The sequence below is a fragment of the Lepidochelys kempii genome, chromosome 8 (genome assembly GCF_965140265.1).
Source record: "Lepidochelys kempii isolate rLepKem1 chromosome 8, rLepKem1.hap2, whole genome shotgun sequence".
NCBI lineage: Eukaryota > Metazoa > Chordata > Testudines > Cheloniidae > Lepidochelys > Lepidochelys kempii.
In genome coordinates, this window is record NC_133263.1 from 57,316,899 (window position 1) to 57,340,031 (window position 23,133).

Here is a 23,133-nt window from a genome sequence, read left to right on the forward strand (position 1 = left end):
ATCCATGCTTTTGTAACCTTGATCCACGTCAGTCTCTTATTAGTAATCTGGTGTGTCACACCTGTTCTACATCTCTTGTATGTGAAGCTTAGTTTAAATGTTTCATGACATGTAGCAATCTGGAAGCTATTGTGCCCTACTTGTTAACCAGGGATGCCTACCCGTTAACTAGCTGAGGGTTATATTGGCAATTATGCCAGAAGCACAAGAACTGCACTGTTAATAGCTTGTATAACATGAACAGGATTTAGATGCCTGCCATTTAAATAATGGTGGAACATTACATGTATTTTCCTTGCATGAAGAAAAGGAGGACTTGTGGCACCTTAGAGACTAACCAATTTATTTGAGCATAAGCTTTCGTGAGCTACAGCTCACTTGAAGTGAGCTGTAGCTCACGAAAGCTTATGCTCAAATAAATTGGTTAGTCTCTAAGGTGCCACAAGTCCTCCTTTTCTTTTTGCGAATACAGACTAACACGGCTGTTACTCTGAAACCTTTCCTTGCATGGTGTCTCTGTATAAAAGAAGAAGGTTGAATAGGGGATCTCACTGCAGAGCTGTGTGAGAGGCATCTGATCATTCTTGCAATAAAGCATGGGATAACTGTTCTGAAAACCTAGGTTAATGGGTGTAAGAGCCCTTGAAGATGTTTCTGAATTTTCTTCAGCATTATTATTATTGATGGCAATATTAAGCCTGCAGTCAGATTTATTGTTGAAGCAATGTTTCAAGTAGAAAGCTTTTTTGTTTTTGTTGCTTGTCATAGACTAAAGTAGAGTATTTCCTGTCAGTTTTTGTGTTAGATTTGTGTAAGCATACTGGACAGTTGGAGTTAGTTTAACTATTTTATAGAGCTTCATTTTTTCCCCACAAGGAGTTTTCTGTCTACTTTGATGAACAGATGGATCAGGATAAGGGCTGGTCTGCCTGGCATCATGCAGGAGTATCAGTGCAGAAGATTATAAATGCACCATTTTCTCTGCTTGAACTTTGGCTCCGTTTTTACTATGATCTCAGATGTATTTATGGAGCTTTGCTTGTGTATTTGAGATTTGGATCCTTGCCTCTCATGACTGGTAAAGATCTATGGTGCGGTCTCATTCCTGTTATTCACACAGGAAGTGTTAACGCTTCTTTTTAAGGAATGATGGAAGCCACACTTAAATACACCTCAGCTCAAGAAACTAACACTTGGTGTCAACTTCAACAGTTGGGGTAGGTTGTTGAGAAGACGCTGTTTGAGCAACACCAGGCACATCCTGACCTCATGAACATCCTTCATCCTTGCTAGCCTGGTTCAGGCATGGGTGTAGTGACGAGACAATATTAATGCCATGCCACAATCTCCTTGTGATGATGGAGGAAGGCAAAATGTCTCTGCTGGTTTTGTTTGATCTTTTGGCATCTATTGATGCCATTGCATTGAGGCTGTGTTGAATCACCTACAGGATGACCCATCATGGTATGTTCCTTCCTCTTGGAGAGCTCCCAAAGGGTGGTAATGAGTATTTACTCTACTTCCCAAGGACTGTTGCATGCAGAGCTTCATCTTGTCCTCCCAGCTGCCCCAAATGTATGGGTGGCTGACATGTTTAGGTCACTAGTGTCACCCATGTGTGCATAACACTTAGATCTCATTTTACAGTCGTCTCTGTGCTTTCCAAGGAACTGACTGAAGTAGGGAATAGTTCTGAAAGCTCTGGCTAGATCTCAGTCCATATAAGACGGGGAAGATGCTCATAGTATTTGACAGCAGCTGTGATATGTCTGACCTTTGCCAGGTCAATTGTCAGTCTTGGGGTCATAAACAGAACTACGCCTGGATTGTCAGGTGAGAACTGTGGCACCTGGTGCCTTTTTTCATCTACAGTTGGCTTGGAGGTAGTGACCTATTCTCCCAATGGATATTTTTCCACAGTGATCCAACTCTTTTGTGATCTCCAAACTAGATTAATGAAATGTGCTGGGCTTGGGGCTATGCTTAATACTACTTCACTTAGTGCAGAATATAGCAGCTCATTTCTTGAAAGGCATTGGCTCTTATATACACATAATAAGAGTGCTCTCTGTCCTGCACCTAGTTGTTCCCTTCTGTTCACACAGAATGGTTCTCAACAGAGAGATTGTCCCTCCGTCCTAGGTCTTGTTATGAAAATTAGTATCTCCTGAGCCACGTTTGCTTTCAGTTTTGGGTTTACAGAGCCAGGATGGACTGTTTAGCAGTTATTTGTGTACTAACTAGTGCATCCTACAGCTCTGAATTGGTGTTTTCTGTAGGCATCTTTACTGAACAAACATTTAGCAGTGGTCCCCACGTACTGAACTGTCTGATTGGTGGCATAACTGAATTTGTAGAATCCTAGAAGTGTAGGGCTGGAAGGGACCATGAGAAGTCAAAAGTCCAGTCCCCTGCACTGAGGCAGGACCAAGTGAAACGAGAGCATCCCTGACAGGTGTTTGTCCAAACTGTTCTTAAAAATCTCTCATGACTGGGATTCCACAACCTCCATTGGAAGTCTATACCAGTTCTTAGCTATCCTTATAGTTAGAAAGCTTTTCCTACTATCTAACCTAAATGTTCCTTGCTACAGATTAAGTCCATTACTACTTGTCCTGCCTTCAGTGGACACGGAGAACAAGTGATCACTGTCCTCTTTATAACAGCCCTTGAAATATTTGAAGACTGCTATCAGGTCTCCTCTCAGTCTTCTTTTCTCAAGAATGCTTCATTTTTTTAACCTGTGTTCATAGGTCAGGTTTTCTAAACCTTTTAAAATTTGTGGTGCTCTTCTCTGGACTCTTTCCAATTTGTCCACTTCTCTGCTAAAGTGTGGCACTCAGAACTGGACACACTACAACAGCTGAGGCCTAATGAGTGCCAAGTAGAATGGGCCAATTGCCTCCCATGTCTTACATATGACACACCTGTTAATAGACTCCAGAATATTAGCCTTTTTCACAATTGCATCACATAATTGACCTGTAGCAACACCCAACACCCAAGCTCTTAGGCTATGCCTGTAGTGTGGCAAGGAGAAAAAAATTCAGAAAATAAGCAGGAAAAATGTGCAAGAGGTGTGGAAGAAGAAATCTGGCTACCTCTACTAATTTTCCATGTGTCAGTTGCTGGGGTGTCCCCTGTGTTCACAATGCCATTCTGCATGAAGAGGTGTGTTGCCATCAGTGGAAGTCAGGATGCAACCAATCTACACAGCCAAACTGTGAGTGCCCTCAGAGTCAAATTGCTGGAGAGGCTGAAAGACATGTGGAGGGGCAGCTTTCATGCACGAAATATCTCAGCATCTGCAGTGCTTGGTTAGGATTTTAAAATTTTCAGCTCCTAAGCTTTCTGTAGGTCATATGGTTTGCAACCTCTTCTGGCCTTCCTACAAAAGGGGAGCCTGCAGTGTTTATCTCCGTTCCTTCAGGATATGGTTCTTTTCCAGTAAGATTTTCCCTTTCCAGATTTTGACATGGCAGAAGTGGAAGGTAGAAATTATGTTTCTTACATTCACCTGGCATTCAAAATTATGTATTGAGGTAGCAAAGTAAATTAGCTATATGACTTCTCTTTTAATAATCTGTAATCTTGCTTAAGATGAGTGAATTTATTTGCAATTTTTATTTGCAATCAGATTCTCATCTTACGATGATGACTTTTACCAGAAGGACCACAAACTACTTTGCCTTTCTAAGGAAATGTGGGTTTTTTTTTAAAAAAAGTAATAATCAGCAAGTGGTTTAGAAAGAGAACATGCTCTTTCTGTATGGACCTGAAGAAGAACTTGAATTTTGAAGAGGTATTTGGGTCTGGATGTAATGGAAATCTCATGGAAATGGTCCAATAGTTTGTCTCTAGACAGCACTATAATATAATTAATTAATAATATTATTGAGAACAACTCATGAGATTTCAGTTCCGTCAACTCCAAACCTATCCATGATTTGGATACAAATCCGAAATCCAAAATCCCTGATCAGGATCCAGTTCTGATTACCACTTTCTTGGCCCATCACTTGTTGCAAGAGTAGCTGGAAAGCTAATCTTGTTGCATTGAAAAGGGCAAAAGGGTATGAAAATGATCCAGAAAAAAATTGCCATTTCCCTTGACAAACGTCTTTTGATGGCAAAATTGCTGTTTTCTGACTTTACATTTAGACAAAGAAAAAAATTGGAGGCAAGAGTGATTATTTAACATAAATGTTGGTGAAAACTTGATTTTTTCACCCCAGTTGAAGCCTCTTGTGTATCTCTCTATCAGTGGTTTGCAGCATGTCATATTTGGCAGAAGGGAGACCAATTCAGGTCAGAGAGCAGCTTCTGAAAATAAATAGAATGTGTGCTACATTATCCCCCGGACTGCTGGTTTCATTCTGATGGGAAAAAATTCAGTTAACCCACAGCAGCATCTCTACAGGGTGAAATAATTGTACAAAGTGTGTTAGTAAAAAAGCAACACTTTGGCAAAAGATAGAGGGCTGACAACTCTAATTGACTTCAGCTAGTGTGGTGTGTATGAGAGTATTGAGAGCTGAAACTTGAGAGCTAGGGAGTTTGTTTACTTTGGGCCAGACTGTGCAACACTTATTCAGACTACTGAGTGTTTACTCATATGAGTAGTCCCATTGACCTTTGTGGAACTATTTGTGTGAGAAATCCTTCACCAGTCTGAGTAAAGATGGTACAATGCCTGCACTAACCATGCTAATAGATGGGTTAATACAGAATGAATTCAAGAGTGACACTTTATTTCTGGGTCAGGATTCTGGGTTGAGCAGGATATTTTCATAATCTGTTTCTCTCCATCCTTTTCGTGCATACATCAGCAGTGAAATCTTCAACACTGAAGGTGTCATCATTCAACTTCAGTGTTAACTTTCTATTGAGATGACCTGGGGAAGTTTGTATATTTGAGCTCTTGTTTCAGGTTATCTGCATATTCAGATAGACACCATAACATCAGTTCACCCTCTGTTCACATTTTTAGCTTATGTCTGCATAAGAACTAGAGACTTAATTTTTTTAATGAAAGCTGAGATTCTGGTACATGAGACGGCAGCCCCCAGAAAAATGTGTCCATTCAGTGCACTGTTGAAAGCTAGCTAATACAATCACTTCTTACTGCTGTCTGATCTGGAATGGCGTTGAACTCCCTCAGTCCTTAATATGGTTCTGACATAGACCTGTTGTCATGCCTTGGGCAAATCACTTAAGCTTTCCTTGGTTCAATTTTTTTCTACATGTAAATTAGAAATATAGTAATACCTACCTTACAGGAGTCTTTTGTGATTAATGAATGTTAGTTTTTAAACTGCTTTCAGATGAAAGGTAGTACAAAAATACAAAGTATCAATAAAGTCTCTGGTGAGTTAACTATTAATTTAGATTATTTCACAGATAGGAAATCAACTCATCTCTGCATTGCACAACCAAAACATGCCTCAGGGTCTGTTCATGTAGGTGAGTGATGCAACCATCAGATTTCGTAATCAGCTGATCCTTGTGATATGTAGTATTCTGCTCAGATGTGGAATCATGCTATCCATACTTTGCATGCTACAGAACAGAAGCTGTGAGTGACTGGATCCATGAATGAGGCTGAAATGGTTCAAGACCAGTTGTGGAGCTCAGAGCCAGGAACATGCCTTTAGGGTGGTTAGTGGTGCAACTGTTAGACTTGCTCCACTAGAGTGGCATTTGGCCTTGAGGACATTCAGTGCCCAATGGAAGATTTAAAAAATAGGTGTATATTGGCCAGTCATTAATGCTAAAAACACTGTGCATGAATGTCCACAGAGTCATTTAGACTATCACTGTTCACTGAGTGCTGGCAGGGCTTTTGGCAGTGTACAGAGCATGCTGAAAGGCATTGGCCTGACCAAAGGAATTGACATTCTGAAATAATATACAGGTTCCATGTCTTTTTAATTAAAAGAAAATGGAAAATAATAGGCTTGCATCAAAACAAGTCTTGAATATAAAGTGTTGTTTTCATATTTAATTACATATGTAAACAAACATATTTGCCACAACAGCTAAGAAACTCAGGCAGTTGTCGTAGCAGCTAAGCAATACTCAGCAAGATTGTCGATAAACTTCCTTCTCCCTGGTATGACACCCGCTAATAATCTTTCTGTGACACTTATAGATTCCTCATATCCTATGTGTCCCTGAGGACTCCCTTCACCCTGGCATCCAAGTTCCCACCTGACTAGGAAAAAGCTGTTGCCCCCCCACCCCAATTAAGTTAGCTGAAACAAGCTAGCTTAACTCAATCAACCCCACATAACTGTAATGTCCAGGAGCCAGGTACATCAAAGGGCATCCTGATTAGTGGGCAGAATTCATGCATGAAGTCTGCCTGCCAGGAAATTCAGTCCAAGGGGAAGGTACAGCAAGGTGGCTGATGGGTCAGGTGGGATAGAAATGGCATGATCAGGTGGGGCCGTGTAGACATAACGTGATCATGATCTATGCCGAATTGCAGATCAAATCAGATTTCCATTGTATTGTAGAGTGTGGTGTGCTCTGGGCCAATCAATACAGATAAACACAGATGAAACTGCTTCCAACAGAGGGACAGGTTCAGTGGCTATGTCTGTGTTGCAATAAAATACCTGTGGCTGGCCTATGTCAGCTGACCTGTGCTCAAGGGGCTTGGGCTGCAGGGCTATTAAATGATAGTGTCAACATTCAGGCTTGAGCTGATGCCTGGACTCTGGGATCTTCCCATCCTGGGAGCCCATAGCCCAGGCTCCAGCCTGATCGCAAATATCTGCACTGCAATTTTATAGTCCCAGAGCCCAAGCCCCAAAGAGCCAGAGTCAGCTGACACGGGCCATACGCGGGTGTTTTATTGCAGTGTAGACATACCCAATGTGGCCAACACAGGGGGATCCTACTAGCACTGTCTTGATCCACTATGGCTCAGGACAATTAACCTCAATGTGAATGCCCTTACATGATCTCCCTTAGAGTTTTATTGGGAAAAGTTGGCTTTAATATCCACAAGGGGCTCCATAGGAGCCCTGTCAACAGACTGCAGTGGGAACGTGTTGAATTGGCATAATTTGTGTGCCCTTGCCATGTTCCTTTCGCTGACCAGAGCCACGCACTTGTGAAGCCATGCTGGTGGCTTGTGGTTTCTTTGGTGATGGAGAGCTTGTGGGTTTTTTCCATGGCAACAACTTCCACTCCCATTGGGCCCCATGACTGGGGACAGACTGGTGAATCCTGGCCTCAGTCAAATCACTTGGTTCCAGATGACAATATCTTCATACGATTATATTTAAAGTCAAAACAATACCCATAGGTGTATTGGTGGATTTCCCCCTTACTCTTAGTGTCTTGGGGAAAATAAACATTATCAAGAGGAGCAAGTATTGAATGTGTTTTCATGTGGGGAGACAGCAGGAATGTGTCTAAATTTGTCCTTCTATCCTCGATACAGTTTTGATTTCTCCTCTCAAAAAATAACCACATCCAAAATTTATTGGAGGAAATCATAAATAAAGCCTCTTAATAAACTTTATTTCCAGAAAATGGAAAACTTCTTGTCCTTCAGTGGATAGCTAATTTATTTATATTTGTCTTGATTTATCACATTATTTTTAACTCTTTAGACTGATATCCGTTAATGTTTTGCACTTCAACGTGTTTAACAATCATTAATGAGTTAAACTTCAGTAGGTATTTTTAGTTTTATGTTATGAATGGCATCAATGAACTATAGAGAGATTAAATCACTTGCCTAAAGTAATGTAGGAAGCCTGTGGCAAAGTTAAGAATAGTCTGATGCCTTATTCACAAGAGGAACCTTCCTACACAACAAAGAACCTATTTCAGAAAAGTAACCCCACAGGAGAAATATGAATGAACTGTCCTAGATTGTTTCTCTTGAGAAACATTTGGTTGCTCTTTCAGACAGGCTGGTTAATATATTGTGTAAGAGAGACTCAGAACAATTCCAGACAATATTGCATCTTTAATATGTTATGCACTTACTGCTCCTGCAGTGGTGATGAAGCTATTTTAGATTAACAGCATTTGACCCTTGAACCATTTCCTAATAATGTTTCTCTTTTAAACTGTACTTTTAAATTGAAATCTTCAGATCATTAGTACTTTTCCACTGGATTAAAGGTTTTTTTTTTGTCTATGAAACTTGGCAACTTTAACATTTTGAAATAAATACAAAATCAAATATTACAGTGATATATGTGAAATAGCTTGTAATAAGTCTTTGGTCTCTGTTTCTCCAAGAAATAACAGATCTAGGCTTTTGATTGCTATTATATAATTTACATCAGTATTTTCTTCTTCGAGTAAAAAGAAAAGGAGTACTTGTGGCACCTTAGAGACTAACCAATTTATTAGAGCATAAGCTTTCGTGAGCTACAGCTCACTTCATCAGATGCATATCGTGGAAACTGCAGCAGACTTTATATATACAGAGAGAATATGAACCAATACCTCCTCCCACCCCACTGTCCTGCTGGTAATAGCTTATCTAAAGTGATCATCAGGTGGGCCATTTCCAGCACAAATCCAGGTTTTCTCACCCTCCACCCCCCCACACAAATTCACTCTCCTGCAGGAGGGTGGAGGGTGAGAAAACCTGGATTTGTGCTGGAAATGGCCCACCTGATGATCACTTTAGATAAGCTATTACCAGCAGGACAGTGGGGTGGGAGGAGGTATTGGTTCATATTCTCTGTGTATATATAAAGTCTGCTGCAGTTTCCACGATATGCATCTGATGAAGTGAGCTGTAGCTCACGAAAGCTTATGCTCTAATAAATTGGTTAGTCTAAGGTGCCACAAGTACTCCTTTTCTTTTTGCGAATACAGACTAACACGGCTGTTACTCTGAAACCTGTCCTTCTTCGAGTAGTGTCCCTAGGGGTGCTCCACTGTAGGTATATTTGCATCCCTGTGCTTCTGATTGGAGATCTTTGGTAGCAGTGTCTGTTCATCCTGCACCTGTGTTCTCCCCTCTTCGTGCTCTGCCTCAAGGCTAATTAGCACTGTAGGGGCAGACTACCCTCAATTCCTTCCCTATTGCCCCAGGCTAGAGAGGGAGCCATTAGCAGTCCATTCACGGATACTTTACTCTCTAGAAATTCATTCTTAGCTAGTTTTATTGTTTTCTTAGTCTCAGAGTTTCCTTTAGTTTTTTTGTTCCCTGTTAAAAAAAAATGTTTTTTGCTTTACCCTTTCCCCCCCGGCCATACTAGGAAATGCCCCCAGGAGGAGTATTCCCAGGTCGCCTGGGTTTAAGATGTGTCTCTTCTGCACGGAGTCCATTCCGGTAATGGATGGGCATTCCTACTGTGTCTGTTGCCTCTGACAGGGCCACATTTCACAGATGTAAAAAGAAAAGGAGTACTTGTGGCACCTTAGAGACTAACCAATTTATTTGAGCATGAGCTTTCGTGAGCTACAGCTCACTTCATCGGATGCATACCATGGAAACTGCACTTCATCCGATGAAGTGAGCTGTAGCTCACGAAAGCTCATGCTCAAATAAATTGGTTAGTCTCTAAGGTGCCACAAGTACTCCTTTTCTTTTTGCGAATACAGACTAACACGGCTGTTACTCTGAAACATTTCACAGATGTGTGCCTTCTGTTAGCAGCTAAAAACCAGATCCCCCCCAAAAATAGGAACTGAAGCTAAAACTGCTCCTTTTGGAGGGAGCTCTCCAGCCTGTATTTGACCTGTGCTCAGAGTCTCACAGGCAACACAAATCTTCTCCATAGCCTTCCAGTGAACCAAGGAAGAAATCCTCAGATGCCCCATGCAAGATCTCCAAAAAGAGATCTTTGAGCCTTCATAGTAAGCCCTGAACCAACCAGAGGTGGTTCAGGGCACATTTGATCTCTTTGGTACCACAGCACTGAAGGCATCTAAACATGATACCGCTGGTATGCCTAAGGACCCCCTGGGCACAGGCACCAAAGCAATGGCACCACTGGTCAGGGACAGGTGTGGAGATTGTGCAACCTCCAGGAAGACTGCATCGTATGGATGCTGTTGGTACCAATGATTGCGAGGCAACCATCATCCTCAGTTGGCTCAGTGCAGCCAAGGTTGCGAGCTCCCTCAGTACCGCCAACTCAATAACAGCAACTGCTCATGGTACCAAATACCGTGACACAATAGGAATTTAGGTTGTCTAAGGACCTCACAGTATCTGAGGTATCAGAGTCTCATTTAATTGGTACCAGGGCCTCAGTCCTGGGCACATCTTGAACTCCATAGTGAACACCAGCACTGATCCATGCACGTCTGTATCGGCTCCACCGTTTTCCAGTGGAGAGTCAGATAATGACCAGGAGGTCATCTCCCATCACTCACTATGCTTCCTCCAGCTACCAGACTGGGCCTTCCCAGTCATACCCTCAGTCTGGACATCAACCCCTGTGGTATGACCAACCATGGGGTCAGCCACCCATGCCTTTTCCATCATGCCAGTGGCCCTACTGGGATACATGGGGAGCATTATATACACTGAGAGATTGCGAAGCATTCCCCCTCAGACACCATCTCTAGAGCCTCAGAACCTCCTGAGGAGATCCTGGAGGAGTAGGAGGTTGGACTAGAGGTGGAGGTTATTCATGAACCTGGACCTGCAAATTAACATCCAAAAGTCGACCTTAACTCCAGTACAATGTTTGGAGTTCATAGGGGTCGATCTCGACTCACTGCAAGTGAGGGCACCCCTTCCACAACACAGATTTCACAGCCTGTCCACACTTAGAGACAGTTCAAGCCAGACCTCAAACATCGGCCAGACGTTCCTCCAGCTTCTGTGGCACACGGTGGCTGGTATGTTTGTAATATTTCATGGCAAACTACAGATGAGGTGTCTGCAGACATGGTTCAGCTTGGTTTATAGGCCAAACAAAGACCGGTTAGACAACCCTTTCTTGATGCCTTTCAGGGTCAGACTCGGTAAATGTTTGCATGGGGGTCCTGTTCACTCAGTCTTCCCTTGACATTACTTCTCCCTCATGGGTTGTGCTGCACACCTCAAGACTCGGGGCAAATGGTAGTCCTCAGAGGTAACTCTCCACATCAACGTTGTTGAACTCGGGGTGGTCAGGAATGCTTGTGTTCACTGCTCAGAGATACACACACGACAACATTGCGTGCTACATAAATCATCAGGGAGGAACCAGATCATCCTACTTCTGTGCAAAAGCGCTAAAGCTCTGGAACTGGGGCATTTGCCACAATGTTCTAATATTAGCAGCCTACCTATCATTAGTGCAGAACATAACAGCAGGCAGCTTTCACATGACCATGAGTGGGAAGTGAACCCAGCAGCACTTCGCAGCATATTTTGTCAGTGGGGGACACCGACAATAAACTTGTTTGCTACTTACCTGAACAGGAAATCCCCACATTATTGCTCCAGGGCCGACCTTGGACAGCACTCATTAGGGGACGATCTCCTTCTTCCATGGGAAAAGGGCCTTCTTTACACCATTGCCCCGTTCCCTCTCTTCTTGAAGGTCCTGTTGAAAATAAAGAGAAAAAGCAAATGTCATACTGATTGCTCCCACCTGAGCGAGACAGATGACTTGCCAACCAGTCCCTCTTCAACCCACTGCTTACCTCCTCTCAGAGAAAGAAGGACACACTCTCCATTTCAAGCTGCAGATACTCCAGCTCAAGGCTTGGCTTCTTCGTAGTTCCAACGCACAGAGAGCTCCTGCTTCCAGGAGGTACAGGAAGTGTTACTACACAGTAGGAAATTGGTTACCCACCGTACTTAACTATAAAAGTGGACAAGGGTTTGAGGTTTGGTGCAATTCCAGGCACATTATCCCTACATCTGCTATTCTCCTGGTGGTGTTAGATTACATACTGTCTCCATCAACAGGTAGAGGGATACTCAGTTTTCTCACACCCAACTACAAAGAGATTCCTTAAGGGCATAACAAACCTCTTTCCCCAACCCAGATGCCCTACTCCAACATGGGACCTAAAACTAGTTTTAAAGAGATGGACTAGATCACCCTTTGAACCAATGGCTACTTGTTTACTTACACACCTGTCAATGAAGATAACATTTCTGGTGGCCATCACCTCAGTGAGGAGAACAGGGGAAATAGCAGTACTTATGGCACACCCCACTTCACAGTATTCTTTCACAACAAGGTTACTATCTGGCTACACCCAAAGTTTATTCCTAAAGTGACCTCATCTTTTCACATGAACCAACCAGATCCTCCCAACTTTTTATCCTAAGCCTCCCCATGGTAACAGAGAGGCTATACTGCACATGCTAGATGTTAGGAGAGCCCTGACCTTCTACTTGGACAGGACAAAGACTTCTAGGAAATCTCGTAAGCTCTTCTGTTCCATTGCAGAAAGGTCTAACAGCACAGCAATATCAGCCCAGAGACTCTCCAAATGGGTCTTGAACTGTTTTCATGTTCGCAACATAGTACCTCTACCTGGAATTCGCACACACTCCATGAGGTCAGTTTCCTCCTTTGTCGCCTTCCTCAAGAATGTCCCTGTCTTGGAAATCTGCAGAGCAGCCACCTTGGGTGTCTGTACATACCCTCACAGAACACTATGCCATCACTGGAGACTCTGCTTCCAATGCTAGTTTCAGCTCTGCAGTATCATCATCCATAACAGACTTGATTCCAAAGCCCCAACCTCCCATTAGGGACACTGCTTGAGAGTCACCTATAATGGAGCACCCATAGGAACACTACTCAAAGAAGAAGAGGAAGTTACTCACCTTGTGCAGTAATGATGGTTCCTTGAGATGGGTGTCCCTATCGGTGCTCCATAACCCGCCCTTCCCTCTGTTTCAAAGTTCTTGATAGGGACTCTGTGGTAAAGAAGGATCTGAGGGTGGTTTGCTTGCACAGCACTAATTAGCCGCAAGGCAGAGCATGAGAAGGGGAGAGTGCATGTGTGGGTTGAACAGACACTGCTACCAAAGATCTCTTATCAGAAGCACAGGAATGCACATGCATCTACAGTGGAGTACCCATAGGGACACTCATCTCGAACAACCATTATTACTGCACAGTGTGAATAACTTCCTCTTAATCAACACGTAAAAGCTCCCTGTATTTTTGCTTTCCATTTGCAGACGAAATTCTTAAAGGAATAGATTTTCATTTTCTCAATTGAAAAGACTGCAAAGTAAACTTTCAAACGTGAAAGGGCAGTTGAGAAACTCTTGGCCTGGGGCATTTTTGTTACACAGTGGGATGAATGTTTTGTTTGTTGAGATTTTGAGCTAGTTAAATATTTTTCCTCCCAGTCATTCATACAGTAACTGCTTTTAAGTTTAGCTGCAAAATGTATTAGTTTCAGCTTCAACAGACTGACTTGGCATGGCAAAAGTAGCTTGGTTCAAAACCAAGCTGATGTGTAGAAGTTCAGTCCTTTGGCATCAGGAGGTCTGCATTAGTTAGTGACAGTATTATCAGGATATTCAGAATCCAGCATTTCAGTTTCCAGAGGTCAGGAAGGAGGTCTGCATAGCATTAAAGCAGATTTACTTTTCATCCAAGGAGCTAAAATACACAGTCATGTTAATCAGTTTTTTCAAAAGTTGGAGTAGATAGGAATTTGACTGACTTGACCCAGGCTTGGATCCTCCTCCACCGAGGGGGCCTGGGATTCTGGATCCAAGCCATGGGTTAGCATGATTTGTTTGTAGACAAAAGGGGGCGGGTAGGCTGGAGCCTGAGTTCAAACTCAGGGTTCAAGCCCTATTGCTTTGCAGTGTGGATGCATCCCCACTGGACTCACGCTCCTGGAGTCTGCCAAAAGTAATCCCACATCCTGATGTTTTGTACTCTGGACAGTCAAGTTTTCCCACACTGCACCATGAACAAAGGGCTATAGTGGCCACATTTTGGGAGGGCATTAGGAAGTCTGGGATATGGGGGTTAGACTTGGGCCCACATAATGCAGTATAGATCCTGGAGACCCAGGTTGGGACCCAGACTTCAAAAATTCATAGCTTGGGGTTACTAATGAGTGTAAATGCTCAAGCCCTAGGTTATGAAATGCAGGGTCTGCTAACTTGAGTTCTGCTAACCCTGGACATTCATTGCAGTATAGGCATACCCTAAAGGACTGCCCAGGCTTTCCTTGGTTTTTAAATAGTTATATAAATATTATGCAGAGTGGAATGTAGGCTGCCAAATCCTACAAGTTTGCATGCTCTCTCTCTCTCTCTCTCACAGTCACTATATTGCAAAACCCTCCTCTTATTTTTTAAGCAGTAAAAAGTTCTTCTGGTGGATCATAGTTTGCCATGAAAAATTTGACACAGTAAGATCTGTTCACCATAAAATAGGCAGGAAGCTAAAAGTGCTTTTTCTATGTGAATTTTACAGTTAGTAAATAAAATGCATTGAAGGGATTGGATTTCTGGTACAGTCCCTCAAGTCCCACTAATCAGAAAAAAGCATGATTAATATTTAACTCACACTATTGTACATGCATATTATTCCACATCTACAATGGGCAAAGGATATTTTGAAAATATTTCAGACTCTATAGATGTTCTGTCACCTCCCCCACCCGCTATTATTTGTCTTTGAATAGTACACTGATAGGCTGACTTGAAATTTGTCTTGGGTCTGCATTAGAGGTGGCTGGAGGACAAAAATTTCTTTCCATGACAACTTCTGAGGTTTTGAAATTTGTTTTCGTTCCACATAGGAACAAAATCAGAACTGTTCAAATGTTTTTGCAGAACAGAATTGTGTTGAAATGTCCATTTTCTGCTTGAAAGATCAAGTTTTCAATTCATGTCTCTTTCTCTGGTCAGAAGTGACCAGAGATCCCTGGACCTCTGAAACCTTCCTGGCAAAAGCATTGATGAAATCAACAGGTCTACCCAACATGTTTTGGCTTTGATGAAAGAGTGTATTCTGATGAAAATATATGTAGCTCAGATGCGGTGTAATTTTTTGGACCAAGAGAGATCCTTAAGAAAATGGTCATTGTTTGTGATGACTGCACATATTTAACTGCATGAACTAGACTGTTGGGCAAAAGCAGAAAACAACCTCTGATGACATGATCCTCTAAAGATGGGTATCAGTTTTCTGACATCAGACCAAATGACTCTAACTTCTGATAAGCCAAGAAGATATGGAGAGAATTCCTTGTATCAGCATGCATATGTAATTCAGCAATGTTACCCTGATCCTGTGGTGGGATGTCCCAGCCCAGATCTAAATTCCCACAGAGTCCCACTGAAATCAAAGGGATTGGTGAACATAAGGATCTACACTAGCAGATCCCTTTGCAGGATCAGAGAACTATTGCTGCAAAACCAAATATGTACAGTAAAAATTTGGTTGTCAAGAATGAAGTTAAGATAAATGGAACAAATTACTGGCTGTATTAGATAACTGAAGAAAAATGGACTGAATAGGTTGAACTAAATAAAAAGCTGATCAACCACTGGTACAACTTTTCTACCAATAATATTTATACTTACTGTAGTCATTACCTACTGTATGTATCAGCTCTGCTGTCTTCACTTATCTAGTATATCTGACATCTTCTCCTTTAAAGCAGATATAAGAAAATAATATCTATCATCAAAATGCTCTTTTATCTTTTAAAAATGCAATGTCATGGCAATTTTATCCCAGTTACAAAATTTACCTATTCACGCTTCCTATCAGATGATGATGGTTAAAAACTAGTTATTTACTTCTCCTGTCCAAAAAAATAAAAACTGTTTGCCTTCAAAGGATGTAGGGATTTAGCAAGGCTGTTTACAGCATAGCATTTGCTTTTAGTAATAAAATGGTAATAGTTAAAGCAACTTAATTAAGACTCTTCTAGCTACATTTTCCCCATCGCTCATACTCTGCCCTGGATACAAATGGAATAGTTAGAATTTCAGCTATTCGTCTACGCAGTCACAATTTAAATGGAATATGTAAATAAGGTCCCAGTCCTACAGTGATATTCATAAGGGTGGACCTCTGTGCCAGGACAGATCCCCAGTGATTTCAATGGCTCCACCCAGGGATGTGCCCACATGGATATCATTACAGGATCAGGAAGTACATAAATGGCTCATTACTGTATTCCTTAGTTCTGCAAAACCTTTGGTAGCCTTGGGAGTCTTTCCTGAATCCGAAATATCTTTTTTTAAAATTTTTAATTGAAGACCATTTCATTGGGTATCCTTTCTGCTACTGTGATACCACGTAGTGTTGCTATTGTGTGTGTGAGTGTGTATGTGGTCAGGGATGCTTCTTTAAATAACCACAACAACATTGTAGCATTTTTTCAATAAATATGTATCTTTACTCACAATGTCATTCTCTCAGTCAAGGCCTACTCCCACTCCCATTAACATCAGTGGCATCACCACTTTGATCTTTAGGGAAGCAAGATCAGGCCATGTACCTTTCATTTACTACTGTATATAATGAGATGACTTACAATGCACTTGTCCTTTCCTAAATTTGTTTTGGTTAATGCTATCCAAACACAAGTTCTAACTAATATTACCCTCTGTTTGGTACTCTACAGTTGACACTCCAGATCCTTATGTGGAGCTGTTCATCCCCTCAGCCCCTGACTGCAGAAAGAGAACAAAACACTTCAATAATAATGTGAACCCTGTGTGGAATGAGACCTTTGAGTTTATTTTGGACCCGAACCAGGAAAATGTTCTGGAGGTAAATCATATACTGAGGTACAGCTAGAAATGGATGTTGAGCAGTGTCAGGAGGGTTAAAACAACAACACTTTGCACATACACAACATCTGTTATCTGAGCATTTCAGTTTTCTAAACATTAAGGTTTTGCCTTTATACGCAGGCCTGAGCAAGGGGTTGGTGCATAAGTTGAACCATCCCAGGAGCAGCCTTGGATGGCATTGACACTGATACACTTCTGAGTCACAATTTCTTACCTGTTTGCTACTGAGACTAGTAATTTACTGTTCTTTACAGCAGCAGCAAACTAATATTTTCTCCCTTCATTGGCTCAGAAAGTAGGTGGGGGTGGAACCAAGTCTCTGCTTATTCCTCTCTCCTCTCTGCCAACTAGAGGAGGGAGTAAATGGGAGATTAGCTCCACTTACTTCTATATGCCTGGTCCCAAGGTCTGAGGTCATGTCTACACTTACTATGGATTGACACTGCTGTGATCAATGCAGCGGGGGTCGATTTATTGGGTTTAGTGGAGACCTGCTAAATCGACCACAGAGCACTCTCAGGTCCACTCTGGTACTCCATCGGAATGAGAAGACGAAGGTAAGTTGATGGGAGAATGTCTCCCTTCAACACAGCATGGTGTAAACACCGCAGTAAGTTGACCTACCCTACATTGACTCCAGCTACCTTATTTACCTAGCTGGAGTAGCGTAACTTAGGTTGACTTAACCACGTAGTGTAGACAAGGCCTGAGTAACCTCCCCTAAGGAACATAAGGGATCTGTCACTCCTTTGTACAGGCATCTAGTCCAAGTCACTATCAATCCCTAATTAATTAAGCATTATAACACTGTATGTACAAAAGATTGTGTTAGTCTAACCATTTTAGTGTGTCCAGAGTTTGAGTATATTTTCATTGCAGAGTTTACACTGGCTCTTGTTTGGTAACCTGTCCACTTTGCAGAGAGGACACAGGCTAAACTAATGGTTCTCAACCAGGGGTACATATACCCCTGGGGGTACTCAGAGGCCTTCCAGGGGGTACATCAACTCGTCTAGATATATGCCTACTTTTACAACAGGCTACACTAAAAAGCACAAGCAAAGTCAATATAAACTAAAATTTCGTATGGACAAGGACTTGTTTATATTGCTCTATATATTATATGCTGAAATGTAAGTGCTATATTTGTATTCCCATTGATTTATTTTATAATTATATGGTAAAAATGAGAAAGTTAGCAATTTTCAGTAATAGTGTGCTGTGACACTTTTTTGTATTTTTAGTCTGATTTTGTAAGCAAGTAGTTTTTAAGAGAGATGAAATACAAATCATACTCCTGAAAGGGGTTCAGTAGTCTGGAAAGGTTCAGAGCCATTGGGTTCAACCACTCAAGTACTGATAGTCTTCAATGTCTTCCTACAGTTTCTCCCCATGTGCTCTGAAGGACAGACAAGTTCTCCCACAATTCACTAGGACAGGATCATAGAGAGGCCCATCTGCTTACTGCAGCACAAAGAACCAGGGTCTCTTCCCCCTGAAGTCTTAGCAACATACATGGGTGAAGGCAGCATCAGTGAGAGAACACAGTAACTCATGGCTTTGTATTGTGGCTGCTCACACCTGGGCTAGGCCTGCTGCTCACACCTTGGTGCCCATCACCTTAGTTATGTGTGTAGCAAAGAGGTACCCTAAGTGATTTGCCTGGGAGTATTATCTGGAAGTAGGAAATCTGAGAATAGAACTCAAAGTTCTAACTCTTAGTCCCCTGTTGTAGGCACCAGATAGATACCAGCACAAAGAATGGAATGAGTCACTTTTCTTCACATGAAAGTATTTGTAGAAACAGCAAGGAAGAAAAAAAGCAGAAGTTAGGTCCACCAGTGCTTCCCTCTCCTGCAATTACTTGAAATAGACTGTGATACACCCACCCTATCAATGTGATATATGCCATCATGTGCCAGAAATGCCTATCTGCCATGTACATTGGCCAAACCGGACAGTCTCTACACAAAAAAACAAATGGACACAAATCAGACATCAAGAATTATAACATTCAAAAACCAACAGGATAATACTTCAATCTCCTTGGACACTCAATAACAGACTTAAAAGTGGCAACTCTTCAACAAAAAAACTTCAGAAACAGACTCCAGTGAGAAACTGCAGAACTGGAATTAATTTACAAATTGGACACCATCAAATTAGGCCTGAATAAAGCCTGGGAGTGGATGGGTCACTACAAAAACTAATTTCCCCCTTTGCTGATACTCACACCTTCTTGTCAGCTGTTTGAAATGGGCCAACCTTGATTACATTGGCCTCATCAGCACTACAAAAGTGATTTTTCCTCCCTTGGTATTCACCCCTTCTTGTCAGCTGTTGAGAATAGCCCACTTCCACCTTAATTGAATTGGCTCGTTAGCACTGACCCACCACTTGGTAAGGCAACTCCCATCTTTTCATGTGCTGTGTATTTATACCTGCCTACTGTATTTTCCACTCCATGTATCTGATGAAGTGGGTTTTAACCCACGAAAGCTTATGGCCAAATAAATTTGTTCGTCTCTAAAGTGCCACATGACTCCTCGTTGTTTTTGCTGATACAGACTAACATGGCTACCGCTCTGAAACCCACCTGATGCTACTTTATGATCCCTCCTCAAACCTCTTGTTGCCAAGGGGAAGTAAATAATAATAAAGAAGCCCAAAACATCCTTGCCTGTGTGTCCTATGCCCATGTCATCAAGCTTGACAATCAACTTCACCCCTTGTATTGGAGCAACACTGTCATTTTAGTTAAAACTATCACTATAACTGGGAAGACAGTGAGAGACCTCATTGGTGATTAAGAAACTATCCACATTTTCCATCTTTGTAAGGTAGATTATGACAGTTGTCTGCCGGGGAAGAATTTCACGTGTCTCCAAGCAGTTATCTTACATATTGTGTTTATAATGTGCAGAATGTCCATATTGGCTCATGTTGCTGGCTAATTCAAACAAAATAGGAGTTAGGATACATATTCTCATTTTACTCTTGCATTATGTGTACAAAGGCCAAGGCTATCACAGAGGAAAGGAGAATCTATAATATCGTGCGTCTTACCAAGTAGCTGCTGAAGGAGCATGGGAAGCTAGTGTAACAACAAGGGCAGAGTTGAGATTCTTTGAATGCCTTCAATGTGCATTTCACATATTTGGTTTCTTTTAAGTTTAACCTAATTTGTTTTGTTTTGTATTTATCCCATAAATTACTGGCTCATTCTTTAACTCCATCTTAACATGATTTTTGTTTTGAATCTCCTTTGGCTCCCCTCCCGCCCCATCTCAGTTTAAAAATGTTTAAGATGCATTGAAAGCAGGGAACAGGATACCCTGCAGAGCTACAAATTTTAAGGCACTGAGAATTGGGAAGTGATAGAGCAGTGCTTTCTTCAGGAGAATCTGTCACCAGGCATCCTGGCAGAGTTCAGGGCTCTGCATAGTCTCTACCCTCTGTCAGTCCCCACTACTTACCTGACTCCATACTTTTATTTGACTCCTTATTTGTGGCTCATCTAAGATTCTCACAACCTCTTTGGGCTTTAGAAGATGAACAGGAGCCATGAGCCTGATTTTCTGCATAAGGTCTACAATAGCTCCTGCAGTCTTTAAAAATCAACTGAGTGATCAGTGAGAAACTGGGTATGGGGCACAGGAATCAAGGTACAGCTAGTCTATCTGGTAATATTGACATAATAGACAGAATCCTTTTAGACAACCCGGCTCAAATTTTGCTAACAGACTCACAAACTTCACCGTGGTTGCATGAATGTGCTGAATATGGAATTTGCTCAATAAAATTTAAAAAGATAGAATATTAACTCAACTAACTGTAATGGCTAATGGCTTATCCATCCTGCCTTCCTCAAAGCAAAAACACATCTTTCTGTTCTATGTTTGTATGTATTAGGAGGTCAAGAAGAAATTGGGAAGGTAGTATTTAATTCAGACTATTGAGTGGTCTCAGTCATTTCTTAGTGTGGTATGGTCTGAATTACTCACTTTTCGCTATTGTATGGTCTGACTAAGTGATTTCCTGCTATGGTAAGAATTCAGACAGTTCCTAAAACATAACTTGTAAATCATCTTTGATTTTATTAGGTGTTTCTCACTCTTTCCCCCCACCCCCCATCATGGTTTTATGTAGTCATTAAAAAGCATAATATTTTATGAGCTGGCATCTAGTGCAATATGGTATGAGTCAATTTCCAGTATAATGCAGCAGCAATCTACTTCCAAGGTTATGTAAGTATCCTTTTCCTGTAGCAGACCTACCAAGATATATGTTATAAACAGGAATTCAGTGTGATTACTTAAACTAATTAAAGATTTTAGCTGGTTCCTGAGCCATATGATATATAAGGCCCTGAAAATTAGCACCACAGAGTCAGCAACACTACATAATAATGGTAAGTTGCATATTAGTTAGCAAAATATATAGTGGCCATAGTAAAGGTTTACTGTAATAATATAAGTTTACTAGACTACAAGAAATTGTGGCAAAGCTCCAACCTTGTCTCAGTGGGTGCCACACTTCCAGGCAGATTACGCTAGCCTAAGAGGCTCACTGTGACCCTCCACTTAGCCCTTCTCTCTTTAGAGGTAAGGGTCACAGCCTACTGAGCCATTTTCATCATAAACCAGCAAGGGAGGTGGGAAGAAGCAACTCACCCTCTCAAAGTCTCCGTTGTCTCACAGTCTCTGTGATTAATCAGGGAGAGCGGGGAGCCTGGGCCCACCCTCTACTCCAGGCTCCAGCCTAGGGACCCTAGTAGTAGCAGCTGTTGGTAGCTGACTTTCTGAAACAGGATGAGTGCAATTCCCTGGGCCATTTCCTCACAGCAGCCCCTACTTCCTCAGCATCTACTTCACCCTTACCTCAACGCCTCCTTCCTTGTGCCTGATAGGGTTCATACTGCTGAATTTCTCCAGTGGCGCAGCTTCCTCCTACAGCCCCTGGCATGCACACCTAACTGACTTAACTGGGAGGGTTTTAACTAGTTCCAGCCAGCCCTTGATTGGCTTCAGGTGTCCCAATCAACTTAGCTATCTCCACTGCTTTCTAGAAGGACCTTAATGAGCCCCAGGTCTCTTGATTAACCTAGAGCAACTGCCATTTGGTTACCATGGTAACAGGGATTTGTTTAGCCTGGGGCTAACATACCTGTTTCTTACTACTTTCCTATATTCATCTGGCTTTGCCCCATCACAAAATTGTCTATAGCATGGTATTATTACACACACATGCAATTCAGTGTAAAGTCTCTGTATTCTGCATAAAATTAAATGACAGAATTTGACTGTGTAGGAAGACACACTGAAAAATGCCTTTCCACCACAAAAAAGGCACTTCACACTCAAAAATAAAATAAACACTCTACCCCAAGAGGAGTTTTAACTCCATAAAGAGAGAAGTACCAGAGATGCTATTAAAGTCTCCTAGGGACTTTGCTATTCTTGTGGATTTTGTAGAATGGCATTCAGGTCCCATGGTGATTGGAGGCAATACAAAACCCTAAAATAGATATTAAAAATACAACTACCATTATTAAAATAATGACTGCCATCCTAACATATAGTACATCCTTCAAGTGTGTTGCATCCAGCATGGGAAGTTCTATATCATGTCTCATCTTGAGAAATGGAGGAATTGATCACAGAACTAAAAATTAGTGATTGCTTAGGTGCAAGTGATCAAGCCTTGTTATGTGCAAACAGAAATAAAGACCAAATCACTTATATATTTGTTACTTTAAAACTGCCAATTTCACAAAAATGGAAAAAAGTGAGCAAATCATCTGTGAGAAAGAATTTAAACAGAAGAATGTGCATAATTGTGAACTGTTTAAGAACACTATATTAGATGCCCCCAAAGCTGCAACTTGTCTTAGAGGGGGAAGTGAAAGCGGCTTCTTTAAAAAATAAAGGAGAGAAGGGGGCGGCAATTGATCGCAGTGAATATAAGTTATAAGCTAGGAACTGTAGAAACTTGACAAGGGAAGCAAAAGGACACAAAAGCAAAATATATGGCCAGCAGAGTTAAAAACAATTTTTTTCAAGTAATTAGGAACAGAAGGAATCCTAACAATGGTATTCATCCATTACTGGATGGAAATGGTAGAATTGTCAATAATAACAAAGAAAACACAGAAATGTTCAATAAATATCTGTTCTGTATTTGGGAAAAGGCTAAATGGTGTATTCATATGTTGTGAAGATAATGAAATACTTTACATTACAACAGTAACTCTGGACAATGTTAAACCGTGACTATTAAAGTTAGACATTTTCAGCAAATTCATTTTCAGCAAATTCTTCCCCCATCCAAGAATTTTAAATAAACAGCCAAAGAGCTACTTGGACAGTTCATGTGGATTTTCAATAAGTCTTTGAGCAGTGGAGAAG

The 23,133-nt window shown here is 41.5% G+C and overlaps 1 protein-coding gene across 2 annotated transcripts in view; it reads left to right on the plus strand.

The window, feature by feature from the left end:
• Positions 1-23,133, plus strand: part of PLA2G4A (phospholipase A2 group IVA) — a 137,834-nt gene that overhangs the window by 43,149 nt on the left and 71,552 nt on the right. Inside the window, exon 4 of one of the 2 annotated variants that reach the window (XM_073356705.1) lies at positions 16,555-16,703. The exons of the other annotated variant lie outside the window; for it this stretch is intronic. Within the exon in view, the coding sequence (XP_073212806.1) occupies positions 16,555-16,703 (149 nt within the window). The remainder of the gene's footprint in view (positions 1-16,554; positions 16,704-23,133) is intronic. 2 annotated transcript variants of the gene reach the window in all.